Source organism: Protopterus annectens, chromosome 9.part0, assembly GCF_019279795.1.
Source record: "Protopterus annectens isolate FY-2018-M chromosome 9.part0, PAN1.0, whole genome shotgun sequence".
NCBI classification, from domain to species: Eukaryota; Metazoa; Chordata; order Ceratodontiformes; family Protopteridae; genus Protopterus; species Protopterus annectens.
Window position 1 is genome coordinate 1,282,253,857 of NC_056743.1, and position 25,308 is coordinate 1,282,279,164.

Genomic DNA, 25,308 nt, shown 5'->3' on the forward strand with positions numbered 1-25,308 from the left:
TAAAGCTGACAGCTTGGAGAGTTCCATGACTCAGACCCATGACTCCCTCTCCGAAAAAGTTCAGGAAATTTTGCTGGAGGCACGCAGACCTTCCACCAGAAAAACCTATTCGGCCAAGAAGAGATTCACCATCTGGAATATCAACAAGGGCCAGGATGCATCACTGATGAACATACCTCAGATATTAGAATACTTGGCAGAAATGTTTCACAGTGGCCTCTCATACTCTTCCATCAAAATCCACGCTTCAGCTATCTCAGCACATTACAACTGTGATCCACCTGTGTTTTCGCATCCCTTGCTAAGACAGCTTCTAAGAGGCATAAAGAATATCAAACCTCCAAGGAAGCTACCAATTCCTGCATGGGACCTCAATTACGTCTTGGAAAAATTAATTCTTCCTCCTTTTGAACCGGCAGCATCTTCAGAAATGCAATTTCTCTCTTGGAAAACGGTTTTCCTGTTGGCAGTCACCTCAGCAAGAAGAGTCTCGGAGATACAGGCCCTCATGGCAGTTCCTCCTTTTCTCATCTTTCATCAGGACAGAGTTTCCCTTAGGACCAGTCCTTCATTCATGCCTAAGGTAATATCCAGAGTGTCTCTAAACCAAGCAATTCACCTGCCTACTTTCTTTCCTAACCCTCAAAATAAAGGGGAAAAGCTGCTGCATATTTTAGACATTCACAGACAACTACGCTACTACTTGGACAGAACAAAGTCCACCAGGAAGTCTGACCAACTGTTTGTAGCCTATGCTGCTGGAGTGCAAGGAAAAGCAGTCACCAAACAAACTATCTCAAAATGGATTGGACACTGCATCAGATTCTGTTATTCTTTTCATGGAAAAAGTGTGCCAGCTAATATTAGACCACACTCCACCAGAGCTATGGCCACATCCACAGCATTTCTAAGAGGAGTGGCTACAAAAGATATTCTAGAGGCTGCTACATGAAGCTGCGTGCATACATTTACCAAACACTACAACCTGCCATTATACTCCAGATCCCGAGCAGGCTTTGCTTCAGCAGTCCTGCAGGGCCTTCTAGCTACACCTTCTCTTGTTTAGTCCTACCACCCCCAGCTTGGCTATGGTATTCAACCCATATGTCAGGACTGCAGTTGCATTCTTGAAGGACATAGTACAGTTTTGTACCTACCATAAATGTAGATGTTCGATAGATATGCAACTGCAGTCAGGTTTTCCCTCCCTCCTACCCCTCTGTTTTTTCCCTTTTGGGTCCTTTCTCACCTTACCTATCAGCTGGGGATATATATTATGGTGTATCTGTTTATTACTGTTGTGCATGTCTGGTTTTTATCTGTTTATCCATTCACAAAATTTAGCCTTCCTTGGAGGGCACCTGGCATCTGGGGCAAGAAACACTGAAGAAGATGGCGTCGGCTGATGCCTTTATACTCCAGCCGCTCTGGCGCCGGGAGGAGGCGACATCGGCCGACGCCAGACCCAGACTTTGGAATCTGGCCGACCGAAGGGCTGCCTGAGGCAGGACAACCCATATGTCAGGACTGCAGTTGCATATCTATCGGACATCTACATTTATGGTAGGTACAAAACTGTACTTTATGGACCACACATGATAGATTGGCATTCTGTTTAGTTTACGGGTAAAGCCTGCAAAGATAACTGCAAGTCTCCAACAAATGTAATGAGCTTCTGAAAATACTGTAATCCTGTCCTTTATTACAAATACTTTTCATATGCATTTCAATACCTAAGGCTTATACGTTATCTAGTTATGTAAATATTCTCTGCATGGCAACAATGAAAAGGCTTTCAATGTTGGAAATTCTTTAACAGTATGCTTATTAAAGCTTACTTGCATCTTACAATCTCCGACAAGCTTACCTGATTTTCATTAAAGCATTGCTACTTTAATACAGAGCAACAGGGCACTGCAACAGCATGCATTTTCTGAATAATAAGAAGCATAAATCAACAGTATAAAAATATGACAGAAAACCAGAACATTCTGCAAAATCAAGGACAGATGAAAAGCCACGGTCGTACTTGTGGTCTTCCTTGGATGAGGGAATACTCTGCACACTTACACTGCATAACAACTGCTTGTCTTGCTTGGACACATCCAGAGCCACTACAATGGGGAGTGGGGTGCAACAAGTAGGTCACAGTTTGAAATGTCTCTGGCTGATGGTGATGGCTCTGACACTCATGCCTCTCAACCTCAGAGCAAGAAATCTGGACAAAGCCATACATAGAAGTGGGACACAGGCCCAAAAATAAAGACAATTTTTAAATATTGCTCTTATAAACTTAGAAAGATAATAGAATAATAGTAGGTCTTGCATTAGTATGAATTTTTGAAGGGTATGAAATCTGAAACTCATATGTCTGCCATTATTTTCTAACTTCGATCTTTAATGATTTGCTACTAATTTGCCAGAAAACCACAATTTCATGAAAAACAGACCAAAAATGTTATGCAAAAATATAAAATTGCCACACAATACAGCTGGGAACCTAGCAAAGAAGGGACACCTTTTTAAATAAAGTACTGTTAACTTGAGCAGCTGACAAAATAAGAGCATCTGCATGCATTTCTGAAATAAAAGTAATCTATAACTCTGATCATTACAGTTATCTATAATTGTAAACCCTCCACGTTTTCTTCCAAAATTGCAATTTTGCAGAGGGATTATTAGGGGGAGAGCAACATTTTAAGCAAAATTGGGGACAGTTGAGAAGTTTGGATATTCCTAATTCTATAAAGCAATTTATTTGCACGTACCTCACAACCTCTTAGTGCAGGAATTCTGGACAAGGCCAAATATATTGGGGGAACATACAAACATTACCAAAAATTGCTCTTCTATAAACTTAAGACAGTTGATAGAATAACAGGTCTTGCTTTAGCATGCATTTTTCTGAAGGTTATGACGTCTGAAACTCAATGTCTGTCATTATTTAGTGACTTCATTCCTAAATAATTTGGCAGAAAACCACAAATTTTATGAGGAGCAAACCTAAAATAAGAAGCAAAAATCTATTCATTCTGCAAAATTATGGGCAGTTGAGAGGTATAGTTCAGCCGGGGCTGTATGAGTTTGCTGCCCTTCCCCCCTCACAAAATCATGGTCGAATGAAGCGTTCCCCCCTGCAGCCATTCCAGTGTCCCATTCCTTGGTTATTTCGCCCCATTTGCCATAAACACTGTAATGTGCATACTGCTTTACTTCTGCGATTTTATGGATTTCATTTGAAAGTTTTATTTTATATTTTACAGCATAAACCCTAACAGATATCTGCTAAACAAAGCAATGCAGTCTCACAATGAAAATAGACTTAGCATTAAAACTTCTCTGCCCTTGAAACTCACATTCATTGAAACAGCATTGAAACCCACATTCAAAGAAAATACATTTTGCCAGTGGCAGATAAAGATTAATTTTGGGCTGTTTTCAAATCATAGGGCCCTTGAACATGAAACATACACAGTTACTAGTAGCTATTTGCACCCTCCCTTTTTGTAAAGGGACCTGCATAATTTATTTTAACTGCATACCATAGCCCATGTACTGACTGTACTCGGTGTAGTATTTACTTGCAAACAGATTATTAATAACATGTATGCACAATTGTGACGTCTTATTGCAATTACCAAACAGAATTTTTGTAGACTTTTGTCCTTTTTGCTTAATGCTGTACATGAATACTTAACAATAATGTTTTAGAAAAACGTAAGACATTTGGCCTGGTAACCAGTCTTGTTTCCTTGACCTTATAAATTTCAGTACCAGTAACATTTTATCTTATGCAACATTTGTAACTACCCATTCCAGCCTGGAAAATTTGAGCTCACATTACATTTTTTTTTCTTTCTGCGCATTCCAGACGCTTAACCCATAACTCCTTCAGCACTTACTCGTACCATCAGTCATTTGTTAATATACTTGCAACTTGATATTAGAATGCAGTTGTAAAACTCTTAGAATTATAATAAACATTTGTAATTTGCCTAACTATGCATAATATTGCTTTTGAATACTGTTTTTGCTGGAGTCTTTGCTATTTTCTTGTTATCATATGATTACAAAATAGTGTAAGAAACAAAAGAGATATTGACTTAACTAACACATGCTTAAAACAGATATACTTACATGATTTACATTTGCTGTTGTCTGCCTTTTGCTGCACTTTAGATGAAAAGAAAGTATATGCATGTCAGTCTTGTGACGTCATGTCTACTCCGTTTAACTACTTTCATTTGAGTTCTATGCCCTAGAACTGCTTTGTTATTTGAAATGGTGTGAAAATTACCATTTAAGTGCCTTGCTTTAACTGAATGAAAGTTTGTGCTGTGTATGCATAACCATTTTCTAAAGGTAGAATACTACGTTGTAAATTATTTTTTATCAGCGTAGTGAACAGCAGTTACTAACCAGATTATATTTGTCGGTATTCTGTTCTGCTGACTTTAAAGCTCTTATGCACTTCTGAAAAAGTGTTTGCATATGTTGTCTGAACTTTTTTAACTCACTCTGACTGTGTCTTAGATGTTTATTAAATCTTTATTAAATCTTTTTGTCAGTTCACCATGAACCTCATCTCTGTTCTTATCTGTTTTGTAATGTGCAGTGGGTTTAGGCCACTTTTGTCTAGCAAGATGTACAGAAGATTTTATAAATAACTGACGACTGATATTGTAACTCTGAAATTAAATTTTACATGTGGTGGCAGGACATAATGCATCTGGTTGTTTACCATATGACATTGCACACAAAAAGCAGTTGTATATGACTTGCATAATAAACATTTACTGTCATACAAATGATGTCGCTGTTTAAGATAGCAGTCAAACGTACATAAAGCATTGACATGAACTTTACCTAGTAAAGTACTACTTGTGCTACAGTTATGTTTATACCAATCTTTAAATTCTGATCATACATGTGCTGGACTATTGTTACTGTCTGCCTGAAAGGTAGTTTTAAATTTAATACTTTTCTCTCTAATGGCATCCATGCTGTAGAATGAGAAACAAAAAGAGAATTACAAGTTTCTTTGTGGAAGGTGATCAAGTCTTCCCTCAAGAAAGCATGGAAAGTCCCTCGTTGATTCTCTCAAAAGGTGGTCAAACACAGCTGGCAGATTCAGTTGTGTGAATGTACAGGACCTGTGGAATCTGCAGAGATGCACTGTTCTGCTACTGGAGACTGGGCAGAAGAAGGAGGCAAATGTTTGCACTGGAACGGAACGTACTAACTGAATAAAATAAAAAAGAAGCTATAGTTGTCACAATAAGAAACCATTTGGTCTGTCTACTGTGGCTCGCCATTGAAAAATGATATACTGCCTTCTATTGGTTTCTTGTTGTTACTTGCATTTACACAGTGTCGGCTGGTGACTTTAAATTAAAGGGGGGTTACAGGAGACAGCTGAATGAGTGGGGCCAATGGGAAGGTGTGTGACCAATTAGAAAGGGGTGAAGCTATGCTCAAAACCACAACAACTGGAACTTTAATTAAATACGCTGCCCTGGGTGCCAAACCGTCATTACGAGAATCCAATCAAGACAAAATGAAGTGTAGAAGAAAAAAATATTTCAATGCATTGGCTACATAAAAACTTACTTAATATCTAGATGGAAACACAAAGGTTGTGAGGCATGGAAAAATAAATTGCTTTTTAAATACATTACTGAAATGCCAGTCAAAATCAAGTATAAAAAAAAAAACAAGCAGCACTCAGCTCAAACCACTTCTCCTTGCACTGCAGTTTTAATTATAATTTATATTCAGCTTTATAAAATTACCAAGTAACATGCTGAAAGTAGCAATCTCTGTGATACACCCACTTGTAAAAATGTTTCTTATCCAAAAAAGACCTGCTGCCTGACAACAACTATCTACTTGTTTCATGGGAACACATGATCAATGTAAAAAATGAACAGCGAACAAGAAACACACTCAAGATAAATTGCTTACAGGATTACTGCACAAGTTATGGACCACACATGATCGATTGGCATTCTGTTTAGTTTACGGGTAAAGCCTGCAAAGATAACTGCAAGTCTCCAACAAATGTAATGAGCTTCTGAAAATACTGTAATCCTGTCCTTTATTACAAATACTTTCATATGCATTTCAATACCTAAGGCTTATACGTTATCTAGTTATGTAAATATTCTCTGCATGGCAACAATGAAAAGGCTTTCAATGTTGGAAATTCTTTAACAGTATGCTTATTAAAGCTTACTTGCATCTTACAATCTCCGACAAGCTTACCTGATGGTCATTAAAGCATTGCTACTTTAATACAGAGCAACAGGGCACTGCAACAGCATGCATTTTCTGAATAATAAGAAGCATAAATCAACAGTATAAAAATATGACAGAAAACCAGAACATTCTGCAAAATCAAGGGCAGATGAAAAGCCACGGTCGTACTTGTGGTCTGCCTTGGATGGGGGAATACTCTGCACACTTACACTGCATAACAACTCCTTGTCTTGCTTGGACACATCCAGAGCCACTACAATGGGGAGTGGGGTGCAACAAGTAGGTCACAATTTGAAATGTCTCTGACTTATGGTGATGGCGCTGACACTCATGCCTCTCAACCTCAGAGCAAGAAATCTGGACAAAGCCATACATAGAAGTGGGACACAGGCCCAAAAATAAAAACAATTTTTAAATATTGCTCTTATAAACTTAGAAAGATAATAGAATAGTAGTAGGTCTTGCATTAGTATGAATTTTTGAAGGGTATGAAATCTGAAACTCATATGTCTGCCATTATTTTCTAACTTCGATCTTTAATGATTTGCTACTAATTTGCCAGAAAACCACAATTTCATGAAAAACAGACCAAAATGTTATGCAAAAATATAAAATTGCCACACAATACAGCTGGGAACCTGTCAAAGAAGGGGCACCTTTTTAAATAAAGTACTGTTAACTTGAGCAGCTGACAAAATAAGAGCATCTGCATGCATTTCTGAAATAAAAGTAATCTATAACTCTGATCATTACAGTTATCTATAATTGTAAACCCTCCACATTTTCTTCCAAAATTCCAATTTTGCAGAGGGATTATTAGGGGGAGAGCAACATTTTAAGCAAAATTGGGGACAGTTGAGAGGTTTGGATATTCCTAATTCTATAAAGCAATTTATTTGCACGTACCTCACAACCTCTTAATGCAGGAATTCTGGACAAGGCCAAATATATTGGGGGAACATACAAACATTACCAAAAATTGCTCTTCTATAAACTTAAGACAGTTGATAGAATAACAGGTTTTGATTTAGCATGCATTTTTCTGAAGGTTATGACGTCATTATTTAGTGACTTCATTCCTAAATGATTTGGCAGAAAACCACAAATTTTATGAGGAGCAAACCTAAAATAAGAAGCAAAAATCTATTCATTCTGCAAAATTATGGACAGTTGAGAGGTATAGTTCAGCCGGGGCTGTATGAGTTTGCTGCCCCCCCCCTCACAAAATCATGGTTGAATGAAGCGTTCCCCCCTGCAGCCATTCCAGTGTTCCATTCCTTGGTTATTTCGCCCCATTTGCCATAAACACTGTAATGTGCATACTGCTTTACTTTTGCAATTTTATGGATTTCATTTGAAAGTTTTATTTTATATTTTACAGCATAAACCCTAACAGATATCTGCTAAACAAAGCAATGCAGTCTCACAATGAAAATAGACTTAGCATTAAAACTTCTCTGCCCTTGAAACTCACATTCATTGAAACAACATTGAAACCCACATTCAAAGAAAATACATTTTGCCAATGGCAGCTAAAGATTAATTTTGGGCTGTTTTCAAATCATAGGGCCCTTGAACATGAAACATACACATGCTCTTTGATACACCTTCCTGACTGTATTAAATTATATTCATTGTACAATACAGTACAGTACAGTTGTTAGAGGGCATTTTAAATGTATTGTTTTGAACATTTTTCCAGTAAACAATGAAACAAAATGCATGCATGCACCAATAATGACAAAACTGCCCAATTCAGAACATTTCCATCATAAAAGTCTACTCAAACTTCTACAGTCCACCAGTATCAGTAAGTATGCATGATCTCTGAAGAAGTAAAAGTCATCTAAATAATTCCACATTAAAGAAATCTGTTAAACTAATGAAGAGGTTAAAAGCTAGCAAACAACTTTATATATCATTGTTTCATCTACAAATAAAGTGCCTATTGCCCTTGAGGAATAAATTGCCTATGTTGCATTAAAAAATGATACGCTAGTAATATCACAATAGGGAATGGTTGGCAAACTGATAACAGGTTCATAGTTACTAGGTTTCTTCGCCAAAGAGGATTGCAGCATCCATCCCCTTTACAACAGAGTACAGTATCAGCAATCCATCTATCTACTGTGGGAGTAGAACCCACAGCCTTCTGCATCAAAAGCAAGTACACTATCTGTTGTGCTATTTACAATGTAAGCAGACTCAGTATAAGCAGCATTAAACTTTTGTTCCCCTGCAGCTCTCAGCTCCTTGTAAAATCTACTCGACACTCAGCTGTATCTCTGAATTTTACAGCACACGAAATCTGGAAAAAGCCAACATTTATTTGGGGGAGGGGGACAAAAGCCCACAAACCAGGGACGCATTTTAAATATTGCTTGTATAATGTTGTAAAGTTGCTAGAATAAAATGCTGTGTTACCACCATACATTTCACTGCCAAGTATTGAATCCAGGACCCTCTGCAAAACAGCCATAGCAACATACCACTATGCCAAATCATCTATTTTATGAAAGAAAGGAAGACTGAAATTTAAATGGCTACCATTTAGTGAATTCAGTTCTCACCATAGCTGTCAACATCTTAGCACAAAATACCTGAACAAAGCCAATAATGGGGGAATACAGCCCCCAAACATATTTAGTGAGTTCATTTATCACCATAGTTCTCAACCTTGGCACAAAAAACCTGGACAAAGCCAATAATGGGGGAATACAGTCCAAAAAATAGAGACAAATATTCACTGAAGACACCAGAGCAAACCCACACAAACACAGGGAGGACATGCAGACTCCACACAGAAGGCACCCCAGCCAAGAATCAAACCAGACAACCTGTAGCTGTCAGGCAACAATGCTACCACTGCACCACTGCATTACTGGCTATATTAAGTAACAAAAATACAGAAACCACAGATTTTATGAAGAACAGAACAGATATGAGGCAAAAATCTGGAAATGTTTTACAAATGGTGGTGGGTAGGGAATTCAGGCTCTTGTCACTTGGGCCCAAGGTACAGGGTTCAAGCCTTATTCTCTACCCACCACCATGTATTAACTGGGGAATTTCACACACACACACACACACACACACACACACACACACACACACACACACACACACACACACACACACACACTGCAGATTCTGTCCTCCATAACGGTCTGTAGTGATCCTGTACTCTGCAGCAGCCCAACTAAGTCCTCCTTAGCGATCCTGCAGCCCAATCACCTGTCTCTGTCCTCCATAACAGCCCACTCATGATGTTGGGTCTCCCATGAGATGTGAGGAGGCCAGAGTCTCCTGCTGTTCGGTCCCTGTGAGACATGAGTAGGCTGGAGCCTCCAGCCTGCGGGTGATGCAGTCTGGTGACCTTCTCATCACCGCACAGACCTCTGAGCTGGAAAGGTGGAGTTTCCTGCCTTCTCTATCCAGACTGCCTAACAGAGCAGTCTGGAGTTCAGGAATGAGCACGCATGTGTGAGTGGAGTTCTGGTCTGCCTAACACAGCAGTCAGGAACTAAGCACTCATGTGCGGAGTCCAGGACTACTTGTGAAATTTTAATTTTAATTTTTATGTTCTACAGTGGGGGGGATTTATGTTCTACAGTGGGGGGAATTTATTTTATTCATTTTACAGGTGGGGGATGCAGTCCTACAGTCCTATAGCATGAGCCACCCTGCATTTACATGTATGCACACCACAGTGTTTAACTATTTATTGTAATCAACTAGTCTTATTACTGTATTGTACTGAGTACAATAAATACACAGAGGCATTGCTTTAGTTGATATGCTTTACTATTACATTTTCCTTTCGGCTCTACAAGCATGCAACACAGATGCTGTCAGACACCATGCAAACCCCATTATTTGTATGTAATATGTATATGTAGTACATACTTTTAGTAATGTTTACTGTGCTTATCCTCTCTATATATTTTTTATACTTTTTATATGTACTGCATTTTTTGAACACACAGATTACATACTTATGTATTTTATGAAAATATTTGTGTATATATATCATTTTAATGCATGGCTTTATGAAGGTATTATTAGAGTTTTAAATAGTTAGAATATTTGTATAGTTGTTGACCATTTCATTTTATAGCATTAGCACCTTGGTGTGGTAGCACTTTAATTTGCACTCCACATGCTTTTATGTCTTGTTTTCATTGGTTGCTATGTGACTTATGAGTCTATTTAAAATGTTTTGTTAAACCTGTTTAATGTTAGTCTGATGAAGCGGGAGTTGTCAGCGGAAACGCTTACTTTGTGTTCTGTTATATTAAACGTGCTTTTGCTAATGTACCTGTTGTGTGCTACCAATGTTTTTTTCATTCTCCGGATATTTACAATTTTACATCGTTGGCTGCAGTATCCAGGTGAAGATTTTTTCTCTTGTGTTAACTGAGGTTCCCTAGGAGACCAAGCAGGTTCAAGCAAGGTCCTATGACCACTTAAAATGTTATTTCTTCAAAAGTTAGCATCAAATGTGATATAGGTTCATAGGTTCATAGGTAGGTACTAGGCTATTGGCCCTAGGGCCTATATAGGCCTAGCCAAAGGTACCCTGGCTTTCGCCACCCAAAAAAATTATCTTCCTGTGCCACTGTTGAGCAGAGCCACAGAAGTGATCCCCGGGGTGAATTTTCTATCTCCCATCCAATCATCAAGATTTTTCTTGAACAGCGCTAATGAGGAGCTTTGTTTGATATAGATAGGTAGTTTGTTCCAGAGTATGGGAAGTCTCTGGGACAGGAATCTATCCCTCCAGCATGTTCTGTTTATTGTGGTGACGTGGTTTACGTCCCTAGAGCATGTAGCTCGTAGGGATTGGGATTCCTTTAAGTGGAGCATGTCTAAAAGCTCTGGGTTTGACATAGCTTTGTTTGTTAGGCAGAGATCGCCTCTGAGTAGGTGATATGCAACGGAGTAAAGCTGCAGTTTTTTGAGATGGTCTGCATAGAGCATCTCTTTGAGGCCGGTAATCCTCTTTGTGAGGTATTTATGTGGCCTTTCCAGTTGTTGTAGATGTCTTCTGAGGTACATACCAAAAGGCGCATTGTACTCTATAATGGGTCTAATGAGTGACGAGTTGAGGGGAACAATGACCTCTTTTTCCTGGATGAAAAACCTTTTGTGATGAGGTGTGCCACATAGAAGGATTTCCTGACTACTGTGGCGATGTGATTATCAAAGGAGAGACTACTGTCCACCTGTGTCCCAAGGTCTCTTATCACACTTTTGGTGTTAAGTAGACTACCACCTATGTGGTAGTTCATGGGTACTGAGTTTTTACCAAAAGGAATGACAATGCACTTTTTGGCATTGAGCTTGAGGCCATGGCTTTGACACCAGGCATCTGTCTCAGCAAGGCCCTTTTGTAGGATGTCCACATCTTTTGGAGTTTTGATTATGGCTCCTAGTTTGTAGTCATCTGCGAACTTCATTAGCCAAAGACCTTCTGTGTTAGCCTGTACTTCAGAGAAGTAGATACCAAACAGGAGAGGACCCAGGACTGAACCCTGTGGTACTCCACTTGTCACTGGTCTGAAGTTGGATTTGGAGTCTGCTACTTTCACAGTGTGGGTTCTGTCAGTGAGCCATTTGGCAACCCATCTTGTGACATAGGGATTTATACTTAGTTTAGTGAGTTTATCTATAATTCCAGAGTGGGGGATGGTGTCAAATGCCTTGGCGAGATCTAGTTAGGCTGTGTGAACCACCTTACCCTCATCTACGGCTTTGGTGACTGCTTCAAAGAAGTCTATCAGGTTTAGGAGACATGTTCTGCCTTTTACAAACCCGAACTGGGTGGGGTCCTGAGTTTGGAGATTACCAATGTCATTGTTTATAAGTTCCATGATGATATGCTCCATAGCCTTGCAGACCAGGCTCGTTAGGCTAATTGGGTGGTAGTTTCCGGGGTCTGTGGTGGCTCCCCCTTTGTGGAGTGGGATAACTGTCACTGTGCACCATTCAGTGGGCACATAGCCTGAGGTGAGGCTATGATTGAACATGGTACTTAGGTGGGGTGCCAGTTCGTTCTGTAGTTCATGTAGAACACAGCCTGGGATGTCATCAGGTCCCATGGATGCTGTGTTCTTGGCTTTGGATAGTGTGTTTTTTACATGTACAGCCATGATTACAGGAACTTTGCATTCTTCTGGTATAGAGATGGGCCCTTTAGGGAATGACAGAGGGGTAAAGTTAGCACTGAACCTATCTGCCGGGATGTTGGCAATATCCGTTGGTTCTGTATATTTAGTGCCATTGTGCTGTAACTCAGAGCAGATCTGAGTGTTGCCATTGAGATTCTTGACATAGCTATAGAATGCTTTGTGGTTGCCTTTAGAGTCAGTGGTGATTTTGTTTTCATAACTAGCTTTGGAGGATTTTATGAGGGATCTCAGCTTCTTACTGAAGCTGACCAGGGAGTTTCTCCAGTCATGGGATTTTACTCTTTTTTGCAACAGTTTCTTTCTTCTGTTGTAGAGTTTGTTTATGGCAGAGGACCACCAGATTGGCTTCCTTTTTTGGAGGATAGCATCTTGGTTCTGTTAGGGATTGCACGATCCATGCAGTCATGTAAGTGCTTATAAAGTGCATTTGTGTAGGATTCAGCAGTCATACCTCTATTGTCCGTCAGCATGGGTGTCGTGAAGTTTGCCACTTCTGTCTTAAGAAGCGTGAAGTTGGCTTTGGAGAAATTTTTTACTGTGGTTTCCCTAATGGGGGTTGGGAGAGGGATGTGGATGTCTAGTGTGATTAGCTTATGGTCGGATCTGACCAACGAGGAACTTACCTCTGGTGTGGAGCACAGGTTGCCCATGTTGGTAATAACCAGGTCTAGGATATTGTTGCCCCTGGTGGGGGTGTGGATAAGTTGATCCATGGCATTGGAATTTATGAATTCCAGAAAACGTTGAGCACAAGAGTTGGTACATGAGTAATTTTCCCAGTTAATGGTAGGGTAGTTGAAATCGCCCATTATTATGGTGTTAGGTTGTACCCTAATATTTTCCAGTGTATTAAGAAATAAGGAGTGGGAATCCTGGGGCATGGTGGGGGATCTGTAGCAAGCCACAATTTGGATTGCGGTCTTGCCCAGAGTTAGTTGCACTTGGATAATCTCGGATGCATTATGCTAAGCAACTAGCCTGGAGGTGTGGATATCCTTAATGAATATGGACACTCCTCCGCCTTTAGTGTTTCGGTCCAGGTTAGGTGGCCGAAAGGTGTGGTATGAATTATAGCCTGGTAATGCAGGGCTACTCTCTGGAGCCTTGAACCAGGTCTCTGTCACTGCACAGATGTCGATGTTCTCCATTTTAAGGAGTGCCTCGAGAGAGTGCATTTTGAGGTTTAGACTTCTAGCATTGAGTAGCAATACCCTCAGATCCTTCTTGCCTGTACCTGTTAGGGTGGTGAATTTGTCATTTGAACCTTGCCTAAAAAAGGCACTATAGGGGTGGCTAGAGCCTTAGCCAGTATCTGGAATCCCAGGGGCGACAGGTGCAGGCCATCTCTGGCAAAGCATCGTGGCTTGTCAATCATGTCATCTCAGGCAGACAGATACTGGATCCCCTTAGAATGACACCAGAAGCTTAGCCAATTGTTGAAGTCAATCATTTTGTCCTTGTACTGTGGTATCATTCTGGGTGATGGCAGGATGCTACTCAGGGCTAGGGTCATACCTGCCTGGGCTACAAGATTGGACAGCTCCTCCATGTCCCTTTTCATGTAGTCCAAGGAGGTACGTCTCAGGTCATTCACACCAACATGGACAGAGTCATATTTGTACTTGTTGTGGAGTGACCTGAGTGCATGTGTTATGTGGCAGATCCTGGCACCCGACAGGCAGCTGACAGTAACTTTCTCCTTGTTTAGCCTGGTGAGTGGAACATCAGTGTGCCTGACTATAGAGTCACCTATGACTAGAGTGTTGGGTACGTTGTTATGCCTTATGGGCTGTGGTTGAGTGGCACACTGAGATTGTGGGCTATGTGTCATTTGGGTTGTGTTGGGGGGTGGAGGTTGCTTGTGTTTCTGCTTTGGAGGTCCCTGTTGCTTGGGCAGGTTTTTACTGAGAGCCTCCACAAATGTAGGTGTGTGTTTTGTGTTTCTATGTGTGTGTTTTGGTGCTGTAGGTTTTGAGGGACTATGTGCTGAGTGTGGTGTGGTGCAAGTGTTTACCTTCTCCTCTTGACTGTCTAGTCAGTCTTGGGTGAAGAGAGCTTTGCTTCCAGTTTGGCTATATAAGTGCATTTCTCACAGGTTGTAGTGTTGGGTGGTAGGAGGAGAGGGTTGTCTGTGTACATGAGGCAATTACTGCATTGCCCCAAGATTCCCAGATTCATCAGGTAGACAGGAGAAAACACCGGGGGCTGACCCTTAGACATGCCTGGATATGTGCTTATTTGTTAAGTACTAGAAACTGTTTTCCTCTAGACAGTGAGGAAAGTTGAGTGCTGTAGTAATTTGTAGCTTATTTAGTGCTTACAATAAGTTCTGAACAAGTGCTGAAACAAAAAGCTGGCTAGTTCTAAGAAACAAAATTAAGCTAGAAGGCTTCCTTTTAACACAGAAAGGCTTGGGCCCTAGAAGCCTACAAATAGTCCTGGACACAGCAAATCTATATCCAGGCTAGACTACCCACAGGAAAGGCAGGAAACAAGCTTAGAAAAAGTTTTTTTTTTCAATCTATGAGACAGGAAGGACTCTCAGAGGACTACAGAGAAGAAAATAGGCAACTTTAGCAGATAGCCACCAGAGTGGGACTATTCACCTACATTGTGGATGTCACATGGACCAAATACTATGTGCATAAGTGAAAACCAGTAATATACCTTTACATTTGGTTTCACCTGTCACTGGAGCCCATGCCCATAAGCACTGCCACACCAGTAACAACTTTCGGAAAAGCAGTATATCTTACCTATTCATATTTCAGCAATCCAGAGATTATATCCAGTAGAAAGAATACCCTGTAAACAACTACATTTATTAAAAAGAAAGTGCAGTTCAGAGCAAAGATGGGGGCAATATGAATTGTTAAGCAAGAGGAGAAAAAGTTATGATATATTAAGTTGAGGAACTGTTTCCTTTTAGTAAGTGGGAGTAACATCAGTTTGTGTATAAAAAGTAATTGGTGCAATATGAGGCTTTTGACTTCACATGTACACAATGCTTCATAGAATCATTGCAAATATGGTTTTAAAATCTGCATCAGATATGTGATTTACTGTTATTGATATGATTATTGCTGCATGTATAGTCTGCTAAAACATGAAGAGCAGACTGCGCTTTTTGGTGTGTTACAGGTGTAATAGACCCTGCAAATAAGAGCAAGAAGCAAACAAACAACATTTGCATTAAGTTGTCCAAAGACATAATAGTCACTTCATTATAAGTCTCAGCAGCAGCAACCGAAGGTGTAGATACAAGTGGCATAACTGATCTAAAGAGAGGGCTTCATTGCACTCTTGACAACTTTTGATTTTGAACAACATAATAAGTCCATTCAACAGCTGTTTTCTGTTCCTTCAGTGATGTAGCATGTCATCTACCCGTGCTACATATGATCTTAGATAGTCCATACATTAATAGTATATATCAGCTACACACATCATCCAGATTGAATAAAACTGCTTCTGTATTCTATACATAGTATTGCAATGTACACATAGAGCTAAAATCGACTGAATGTAAGAACTGTTTACACTGTTTCCTTTGCAGGTGAACCAGAATTTCGATACACAGCTGGCCTACATGGAAATGAAGTTCTAGGCCGGGAGCTTTTGCTACTGTTAATGCAGTTCATGTGCAAAGAATTTAAAGATGGGAATCCACGAGTCCGCTACCTGATTGAGGAGACAAGAATTCATCTTGTACCCTCCCTTAATCCAGATGGATATGAGCTTGCCTACCAGGTGGTAAGTAAAGTAAAATAAATTGCAAAGGTAAATATTATACATGCTAGGTATCTAGAGGTGTGACAGGTGAATACTGGGTGTACTCATAAGTATGTGAATTTCTAATTTTATTTTACAGAGGAAGCTGCTTTGTATGTCTGACTTTCTTTGGTAATGGGAAGGGCTGCATTACTGCTCAGTTAGCCTTAAGTCTGGACTTTATCAGTGGAACCATTGTCCTGAATAGGGTTACCACCTGCCCCTCTTTGCGAGGGACAGTCCCTCTTTGGTCAGTTGTGTCCTGCGAAAGAAATAAAAAAATGGCAAATGTCCTGAGATTTTAGGACAAAAATATTTCCCAAGCTTTCTTTAATATTTTCATAAAACAGTTATCTTGGATCTGAAATATGTAAATGTTATATAAACTAGCATAAGCAACTCAAATGCTACAAGAATAATCTTTTATTTTGGCAAAAAAAGTGAAGTTCTGTCCTTTGCACTAGATGTGGGTATGATTTGTACTGCATCTATAAAAAATGTACCACTTTGGGCATTTGAAAAGGTGGCAACCCTACCTGAATAATGGAGAGAAGGAAGACAGGTACTGGGGAAACTATTGTGCTAAAGAAATCAGATTTTTTGCATCTTCTTTTTTTTTTTTTTTGTATTTTGGTCTTGACAATTCTTTTTATCTCTCTCAGATTTGCCTTTATCAAGAAGCCATCCTATCTATCTACATACAGAGCTGCATACAAGACTACCTAATCATGCTCTTGTACCTGGACTTCTGGACTTGCCAACTGGGCCATGGTCAATAACTGATATTAAAATGGATGGGGATGGACCAATAATTGGGATAGGAATGGCTGGGTGTGGTCCACTAACTGGAATAGGAATGGTTGAGTCAGGGCCACTAACTAGGACAGCACTGGTTGACAGTTTTACAGTTTATTGTGGAGAGAAATGTGCTGTTGCCGTTTATGGGATTCCCTTGGGAGAAGATTTCATAGTGTGTCGTTTGCAGATTTTTCTTCCATCTCTAGTTCTGACAAAGAAAGTCTGTAAAAACATTATTAGGCAGGTGTGCTGTCCAATGTTGCACCACTCTTCCACTTACTGTAAATCATTGAACCTGTTGTATCCCCCAGTCATTTGGGGGAGAAGGGCAGTCTGACCCTGAGAAATATCAGTCTCTTCCCCTCCCCTAAAAAAAGAAAAAAAGAGTTGTTTATGAGTGGTCAGTTGCTGTTATTACATTCTGTACTACTTCTTCAGCCTTGGACCCCTGAGAACATAATTAGTGTGTAGAATTACAATGGCTTCTCGTTAATGTATATGGTTTGCTTGAAGTGTGGGAAGTAAAAGAGACTATAATGAGAGACCATATGTAAATATATATATATATATATATATATATATATATATATACACACACACACGCACACACACACACACACACACACACACACACACACACACACACACACACACACACACACACGCACACACACACACACACACACACACACGCACACACACATTACAAAGAAGCATATATTGGCTAGCCCTATGGTTTAGGGATAGGGATAGAAATGGTTAAGCCATGGTTTGTGTAAGTGGAAGGTGTACACCCATACTACTATTGAGGAATCAAAATCATCAGCAACAGTAGCCAGGTTCATTCACACTTTCTACGTTTCTGTCTCTCTGAGGGACTGCAGCAAATCACAGCACCACTCAGTAGTCAAAGCGAGCTTATACAACAAGTGTACGTATACTATCTGTTCAGACGTATTTTGTGCTCACCCTTAAAATAGATTAGGATGGGTAGAACTGTGAAAAAGTAAGTCCTTCAATACAAAATAATACAGCAGCAGGGATCTGCCATCTAAGCCCTGGTTGCCTGATGTCAAAAGTAAAAAGAGTAATACAAAAAAATAAATAACAACTAAAATCTAATCAAAGTAAGGATTTATTTTTCATTTTTGGGTGAAACCCATAGTCACTGCAGCAACAGTTGTTACATATAACTTAAGTAGGGAAATGAGAACTATATACATAAAATATAAATTTGTTATTCAGGAAGGTTCTGTAAAGTGGAAGAAGCACAACAAATCTTTACTGCTGTGAATTTAATATGAAAGATAATCTAAATCATGTATTGTCAGAATGTTCTTTGTTGGACCAATTAAGAAATTATTTATTAAGAATTTTTGGTCCTCATAATGAAAGCGGAATGTAACTAGAACCACAAGATATTGTAGTACAGTTATTCATCACTAAGGAGGAGGAAGAAGAACATTTGGAAAAAGAAGTCTGACATCAGTATAACACGTTTGAAGTCATGTCACAGAATTCTATATTGCATTGACAAATTGTTAACATATTATTCTTATAGAAATTGGCCCTAATTCTACATTTGACTTTAAAAAGTTGTAACAACAGTATGCTGAGACAGTAGAATAAATTTGGACTGGTGAATCTCTTTGAACTCATGCTGATATTAGTATGATTCCTCTGCATATTATAGCTACATGCAGTATGTCATAGCTCTTGGAGGTGGTTGTTTGTTGTGCATATCGTGGTGTGTTATAACTACATGCAGTTTGTTGTAGCTGTTGGAGGTGGTTGTTTGTTGTGAATATTGTGATGGTTCGAATGAGCAGTAGTACTCTGCCCTTTCAAAAGATTTGCAAAGACACACTTCCTATGTACCAGCTTTAATCTTTAGTTGTTTAATGTATCAAATACTTCTCATTGCAGGGTTCAGAAATGGGCCACTGGTCACTCGGCCACTGGACAGAGGAAGGCTATGATATTTTCCAGAACTTTCCTGATCTCAACACAATCTTATGGGAAGCAGAAGACAGGGGCTGGGTACCCCGCAGATTCCCCAATCATCATATACCAATTCCAGAGATCTACAAGTCTGAAAATGCATCTGTAAGTAACTGTATAAACCTCCATGCACATTTCAAAGTGCCTTCAGTGCCTTAATAGATATTGGTAATTCAGTGTGTAATGATGCAGATTATGTTTGAAATTAGTTGTTTCCATTTACCCAATATGAGCATGAATGTAGATCTGAATGTTGTCACAGCTTATCTCTTCTTCAGTTGTATCCTGTCTGACAAGCTCTGGAGCTGCAGTATTTCTTAATACTATTAGAGATCTGGATTGTAGAAAAAAATAGTTGCATAATACATAATATAGAGGGAGAATGCCAGCATAGTAGTGTTGTGTACCTTTATGTCAGTACAGCTTTATATTTTCACTTTTTCTATGCCACTCAAGAGTATTCTTTCTGTATCTGTTCATCATTATTATATTTTAAATTATGTTTGCCATCTTATACCTTATCTATCGTGCTTATTTAATCTAAGTCAGCACTTGATATACATAATTACAACATTATTTTAATATTAGATGTTACAGACATGGTTAAGCGAGGAGTTATTTTAAATGTGAGAGAATGAGCTTAGCTTTTGGATTTTTACTCAGACTTCATTCAGCATGGAATTCAACACCATCATCTACCAGGTACTTGTAGAGTCGTTTTTGAAATATCATCAATTAATATTATTTCAATCTAAATAAGATGCCAGGATTGTTAGATGATTGGCCAAAGCAGAACCCATTTTAGTTTATTGAGCCTGGAAGACCAAGCTTGTGGAAAAGTGAAATAATCACATTAGGAACATTGCCTTTTTTGTAGAATTTGGAAATTTCAGTGCAGAATACAAAAGTGGAGACATGTGGGTTTATCTTCCTTTCATGGGAGAGTGGGATTTGAAGCTACAACAGACAAAAGTTCTTGTAATGTTACTTCTGAGTGCCATTTCATCAAATTTGGGTTCTACATCATGTGAAGAACCTCTCTTCAGTCAGTGGTAACAGAATGAGTACCAAGACCTAACCCCTTTCTCCCCAAAATAAATCCAAAATGCACATAGCTAAGTTAGAGTGGTACTTCAGCAAATATTTCACTAGAATGTGAGGTGTGTGTGTGTGTGTGTGTGTGTGTGTGTGTGTGTGTGTGTGTGTGTGTGTGTGTGTGTGTGTGTGTGTGTGTGTGTGTGTGTGTGTGTGTGTGTGTGTGTGTGTGTGTGTGTGTGTTTCTGACAAAAAGTTTGTTGTACATGTTTTATAAATGTGATGTATATTTAGAGGCATATGTATCTATGTGTATCTCTTACATACAATTCCTTCATTTTTTCAGGCTGGCACCCAAAGCTGCAGCTGGATCATATGCCACCTTGAGCAATCCCTCAGTTGAGGCACCCCCCCCCCCCCCGCCAACAAAAAATAAGTCCAGTAGAACTGAGGGCCAATAGAAAAATCCTCCAGCTCTTGGCTATGAGATATGTTTTTAAATAATACCTCTTTCCTTTATTTTAGAACTGTAGCAAATAAACACAATGTAGGCAGTCTTGCACTTAAGCAGCTGCAATTCAGATCCTAGTGGCTAAAGTGTTGTTGATACAGCTTCCATACTGCAAAACCTAGTAGAATTACCAAGACAGTAAATACAGAGAAATGGATTAGTCACAGGTCCTTAAAATAATTCCTGAAACTGGAATGCTTGTAGCCCAAAACACACATTCTGTAAAAAAAGTAAGAATGCTAGTTTGTTGATAAATTCAGTAGACTGCTGCCTCAGAAAGGTGCTGACAAATGGAGCAACAGTTTCAGGGCCAAAACAGTAGATAGTGTTGTCCAGGTCATGTATCTTAAGGGAAGAAATGGACTTTCAGTTTATCACATCAACATATATTTCAACAGAGACAATCATTCACGTGAGCACTGCATTTGATGTGCAAACAGACTGTGTGTAAAAACTTAACAGTAAAGATACATCTAATTTAACATCAAAGTGGGCTAAATAAATACCTAATAAAACTGATAATTTAGTAGGTGTAATGGACTTCTCGGGAAAAGCCGAAAGACACAACAATGGACTTCTTAAAATTAATATTGCAAGAAATTGTCTAGTTAAAAGAACTGAATGAGAAATTAACCTATCATTTTGAAGTAATAACTTCAAATTTAAAGAAACAGTCTAAAATGGCAATACTGAATTATAAAATAATGTTCTCTATACCAAGGCTAAAGCACTAAAAACAGTGAAAACTACACTGAATGATTCTGAATATGACTAAGGCGATGCAGTATGAGGCTGACCAGACTAGAGAATTGGGAAAATGAACATTTTCTGCTTAATTCTGGCTGTAAGGTGATAGGAGAAATAATACAAACATCGCTTGATACTCGAGTGCTGGAGTACTTCCCTGCTATAGTGTGTTAAGCTGATGTGATTATGTTACTGATTAAGTCAGAGTAGACCAATCAGGTCAATGAATGCAATTTTGTAAAATGCAAGAAGAGTGAGTTTGCTTTTTATATAGGTCTACTTTTTATCAGCTCTGAGCCTTTTCTTATTTGCAGTAGGGATGGACAGATTGACAGATGACAAGTGACATTCCGGGTAAGTGGAGTCACTTATTTCAGATTCACTGAAGTCTAAATCCGATGATAAACAGTAGACCCATATATACATATCTATATATATGTCACAAAAGGAGATACTGCCAGCCCAGCTGTTTGGAATTTTGTAAATAATTATATGTCATTTGTGAATATCAACATGATTCATGTAAGATGCTTGTGTTACAACTGTATTGGAACTGTATGTCATGTGTATATTAAACTTGTTTGTACAGTCATGTGTGTTGAAAAAGGTTTTTGTAAAGTGCTTGAAAAGTAACCACAGCATGCCCTACTGGAAAAGAATAGAAATGTACATGCACTATTGTAACTTTTTAAATGTATACATTTTAATAGTGGAAACTGGAATACAGGAAGTTAACTTCAGAAAAATAGCTGAAATTAAATTACTTTATGGCAGCAAGGAGACACAATATCTTTGCTGAGAAATTTTCTGTATTGTCTTGGAAGTGTTTTATTGTTTTATGACTTCCACCGTTTGCCAAAGATCTGAGGAAAAACCCTTGTCTATGTATTTTTACAGGTAGATGCTAAATGCTACCAGCTGCCATCAATGGTTGTTTTGGGACCTGAGAGCTAGGAGTCAGATGACAAGAAATAATGTCATTCTGCAAGGTAGCTTGCGGTAATATTTGAGGTATTAATCTGAGAACTATCTGAGTGAGAGACTGCATTCTGTATTCTGTCTTGGACCTGACAAGATCCAGTCACCACACATTTACCTTGCTCTGAAGTAAGTTAACAAGGTATAGTAATTCTCTTATATATAGTCTGGAATATAGCATAGCTTAGTTGGGTATTTTTCTTCATTTATTTGAGACTATCCTGCAATGTTATTTTAAATATTTCCTGTGATTTTGAACTCTGATGTAATTGTGAAAATAAACTGAGTATTTTCTTGTTCTTTTGTTGTATATTATTAAATATATTTAAACCTTTCATTGTGGCTGATCTTTGTCGAGCTATTTAAGTTCTGAGAGCACTTGCATATTTATTTAGTGACCCTGTGGGCCACTCATTATAGCCTTGCTCTTGGTCAAACTACCATTTGTATTAATAGTAACATTACACAGTAAAATTGGACACCCTTTGTTAAGGGCCTTGAAGTAGCTGATAAAGGGTTCTGATGGCAGTGATAACTACCTTATAGTCTGGGTAGAATGGGGCATAGCTAGTAAGTCTGTGCCAGCCTTTCCAAGGTGTGTGTGTGTGTGTGTGTGTGTGTGTGTGTGTGTGTGTGTGTGTGTGTGTAAAACAAATCTCTAAGAGTGTGTGTGTCAGCTACATGGGCAGGGACATGAAGCACTGGTTGGACAGAGAGGGTGCTGGAGGACTTGGCTTGGAAATCCATCTGAGGTCTCAACTCTATAGCTATGCCAGTCGGGAGTCTTACTGGGGATCTGGAGAAAGAGGGAGAAACCAGACCCAGATTGACTGTGGTCTCTGTGTGCTGTTAAGGGAAATTGCTCTTTACTGTGTTTGTACTTGTCATCCTCCCAATGTACGTCCCCCACTGGTGCTAGTGGTGAGGATTGAGGCTCCTTGATTACTGGTCCAGTGGTATCAATATATATATATATATATATATATATATATATATATATATCTAAGTCCGGGGTGTGGGGGTGTTCCCCGAACATGAAGAGGTTGAGTTGTTCATATAAGGTGGTTTTGGCAAACGCTATTCATTTTTTTTTCCATTCTCCAAAATTAACTTTGATGATTTGACATGAATCCAAGTCAGTACTGGCATATACATAAATGGATTGATAAATGTTCTGAGTAGAAGAGTATTTAGTTAAATAAGGGAAATATTGATATGGGATTATTTTGTTCTTGAAGACAATTAGTAAATGTTTTAAGGACTGGTGTTGAGTAAAAGCAATTGGTTGGGATGTTTAAACATGTTGGGGAGTGAACTGCAGTGATTATTTTATTTATTTATTTTTCTGTGTTGCTCCAGAGCTATATTCTAGGTATAAGTGAATGGATCTTTTGCTTCTTAATAGTTACTTGCTTATTATTTTTATATTATGTCCAGATTTACTATGGATGGCTGATAAGATGAAGCACTGTGTAGTAAGATGTTTCAGGGGTTCTGTACAGCTTGAAGTATTACTTGTAAGTGATGTTAGTAATATAAAACTGTATATGTGGAGTTGGATTTACTGCCTGGAATAGTGATGGGCATTCAGTTTACTGCACTGTAGCACCAGAAGGAGTTATGAACTGAACAGATGTGGAGTATATTGCAGGCAGTAAGAATGGATGTTAATTAGATGTTCATAGGTTCGTGGGTCTTAACTAAGCTTCCAGGCAAGGAGACTATTTAGAAGCTCAGCCATATCACCCACTACTGATTGGAGTCCAGAAATGCACCCCATTAAGGAGATTTTCATCCACATATTCCAGGTGAAAATTTGTGATCACCTTTCTAGTCATCCAGGCTGGTTTTAATGAGAGCAAGAGAAGCACGCTGGTCACTTTACAAAGGCAGCATGTTCCACAAATGTAGAATGCATTGGATTTGCTGTCTGTCAAGCCACTTAATGCTGTCAGTTTGGTAGTACAAATTTATGCCCTTAGAGCAAATGTTTGCTTTACCAGTGGTTCTGCTTAGGTGAAGGAGTTCAAGGGGTGCTGGGCCTTTCATAGCATGGAAGGCTGAGCAGAGATCACCTATAAAGACTCTGTATGACACAGAGTATTGGGAGCAGAGTTTTATCAGAACTGCTAAGGGTACTGAGCCCTGAAATCTTTTCATGAGGAAACATTGAGATAGTTTCTTAGTGAAGTAGATTCAAAAGGGGGCATTGTATTCAATTATGGGCCTATTTGGAGAGGAATAAAGCAAGGCTATAATATCTTTGGACACTGAGGAGATAGCACAAAGGATACATTGTGCAAGGTAGAAGGATTTTCTAGCCACTATATGTAATTTTGGTCAAAGGAGAGTGAGAGCCTGTTGCCAGCAAGGATCCCCAAATCCTTGATGGCTGTGTCAGATTTAAGTGGAATATTATCTACAGTAGAGTAGTGATGCTAGACTTACCAAAGGAAATTGTCTTGTATTTTTTGGCATTGGTGGTTCAAAGCATTTGTTTTGTCTAGCCCTTGCTGATGAATCTTAATATCAAAATGGAAACTGATAACTGTTCCTATTTTGCATTAATTAGCAAACTTGGTTAGCCATAGTCCATTGATATCAGCTTTAATGCCAGAAGTGTATATACCAAAGAAGAGGAGACCCCCAACTTTAATGGTATGGGTTGTGTTATAAAACCAGTTACCTATCCACCAAACTATTTATAGGTTAATGTTAAAATGGGAGAGTTTTCCAATAATCCCGGAATTAAGACAGTGTCAGAGACATTGGAAAGGGCTTGGTAGGCAACATGGATTGTATGCCCTTTATTAATGGTCTCAGTGACCATTTCAAAAAAACTCAGACTAGTGGGAATCAAGTTATGTAAGGTCACCTATATCATTGTTTATTAGTTCAACTGTAAAGGTTAATAAAATGTTAAAATATTATCTCCGTTTATGGTTTGTGCAGGTCCTACACACCCTTGACTGTAGGTGGACTTTTTCATAAAATCTTGAGTTGATATAAAGATGCACA

The 25,308-nt window shown here is 39.0% G+C and overlaps 1 protein-coding gene across 1 annotated transcript in view; it reads left to right on the forward strand.

Annotated features, from left to right (window-relative positions):
* The window catches only part of LOC122812004 (inactive carboxypeptidase-like protein X2), a 730,993-nt gene that overhangs the window by 496,936 nt on the left and 208,749 nt on the right, over positions 1–25,308 (forward strand). Inside the window, exons 16-17 of the mRNA XM_044084217.1 lie at positions 16,006–16,202; positions 18,945–19,124. Of these exons, the coding sequence (XP_043940152.1) occupies positions 16,006–16,202; positions 18,945–19,124 (377 nt within the window). The remainder of the gene's footprint in view (positions 1–16,005; positions 16,203–18,944; positions 19,125–25,308) is intronic.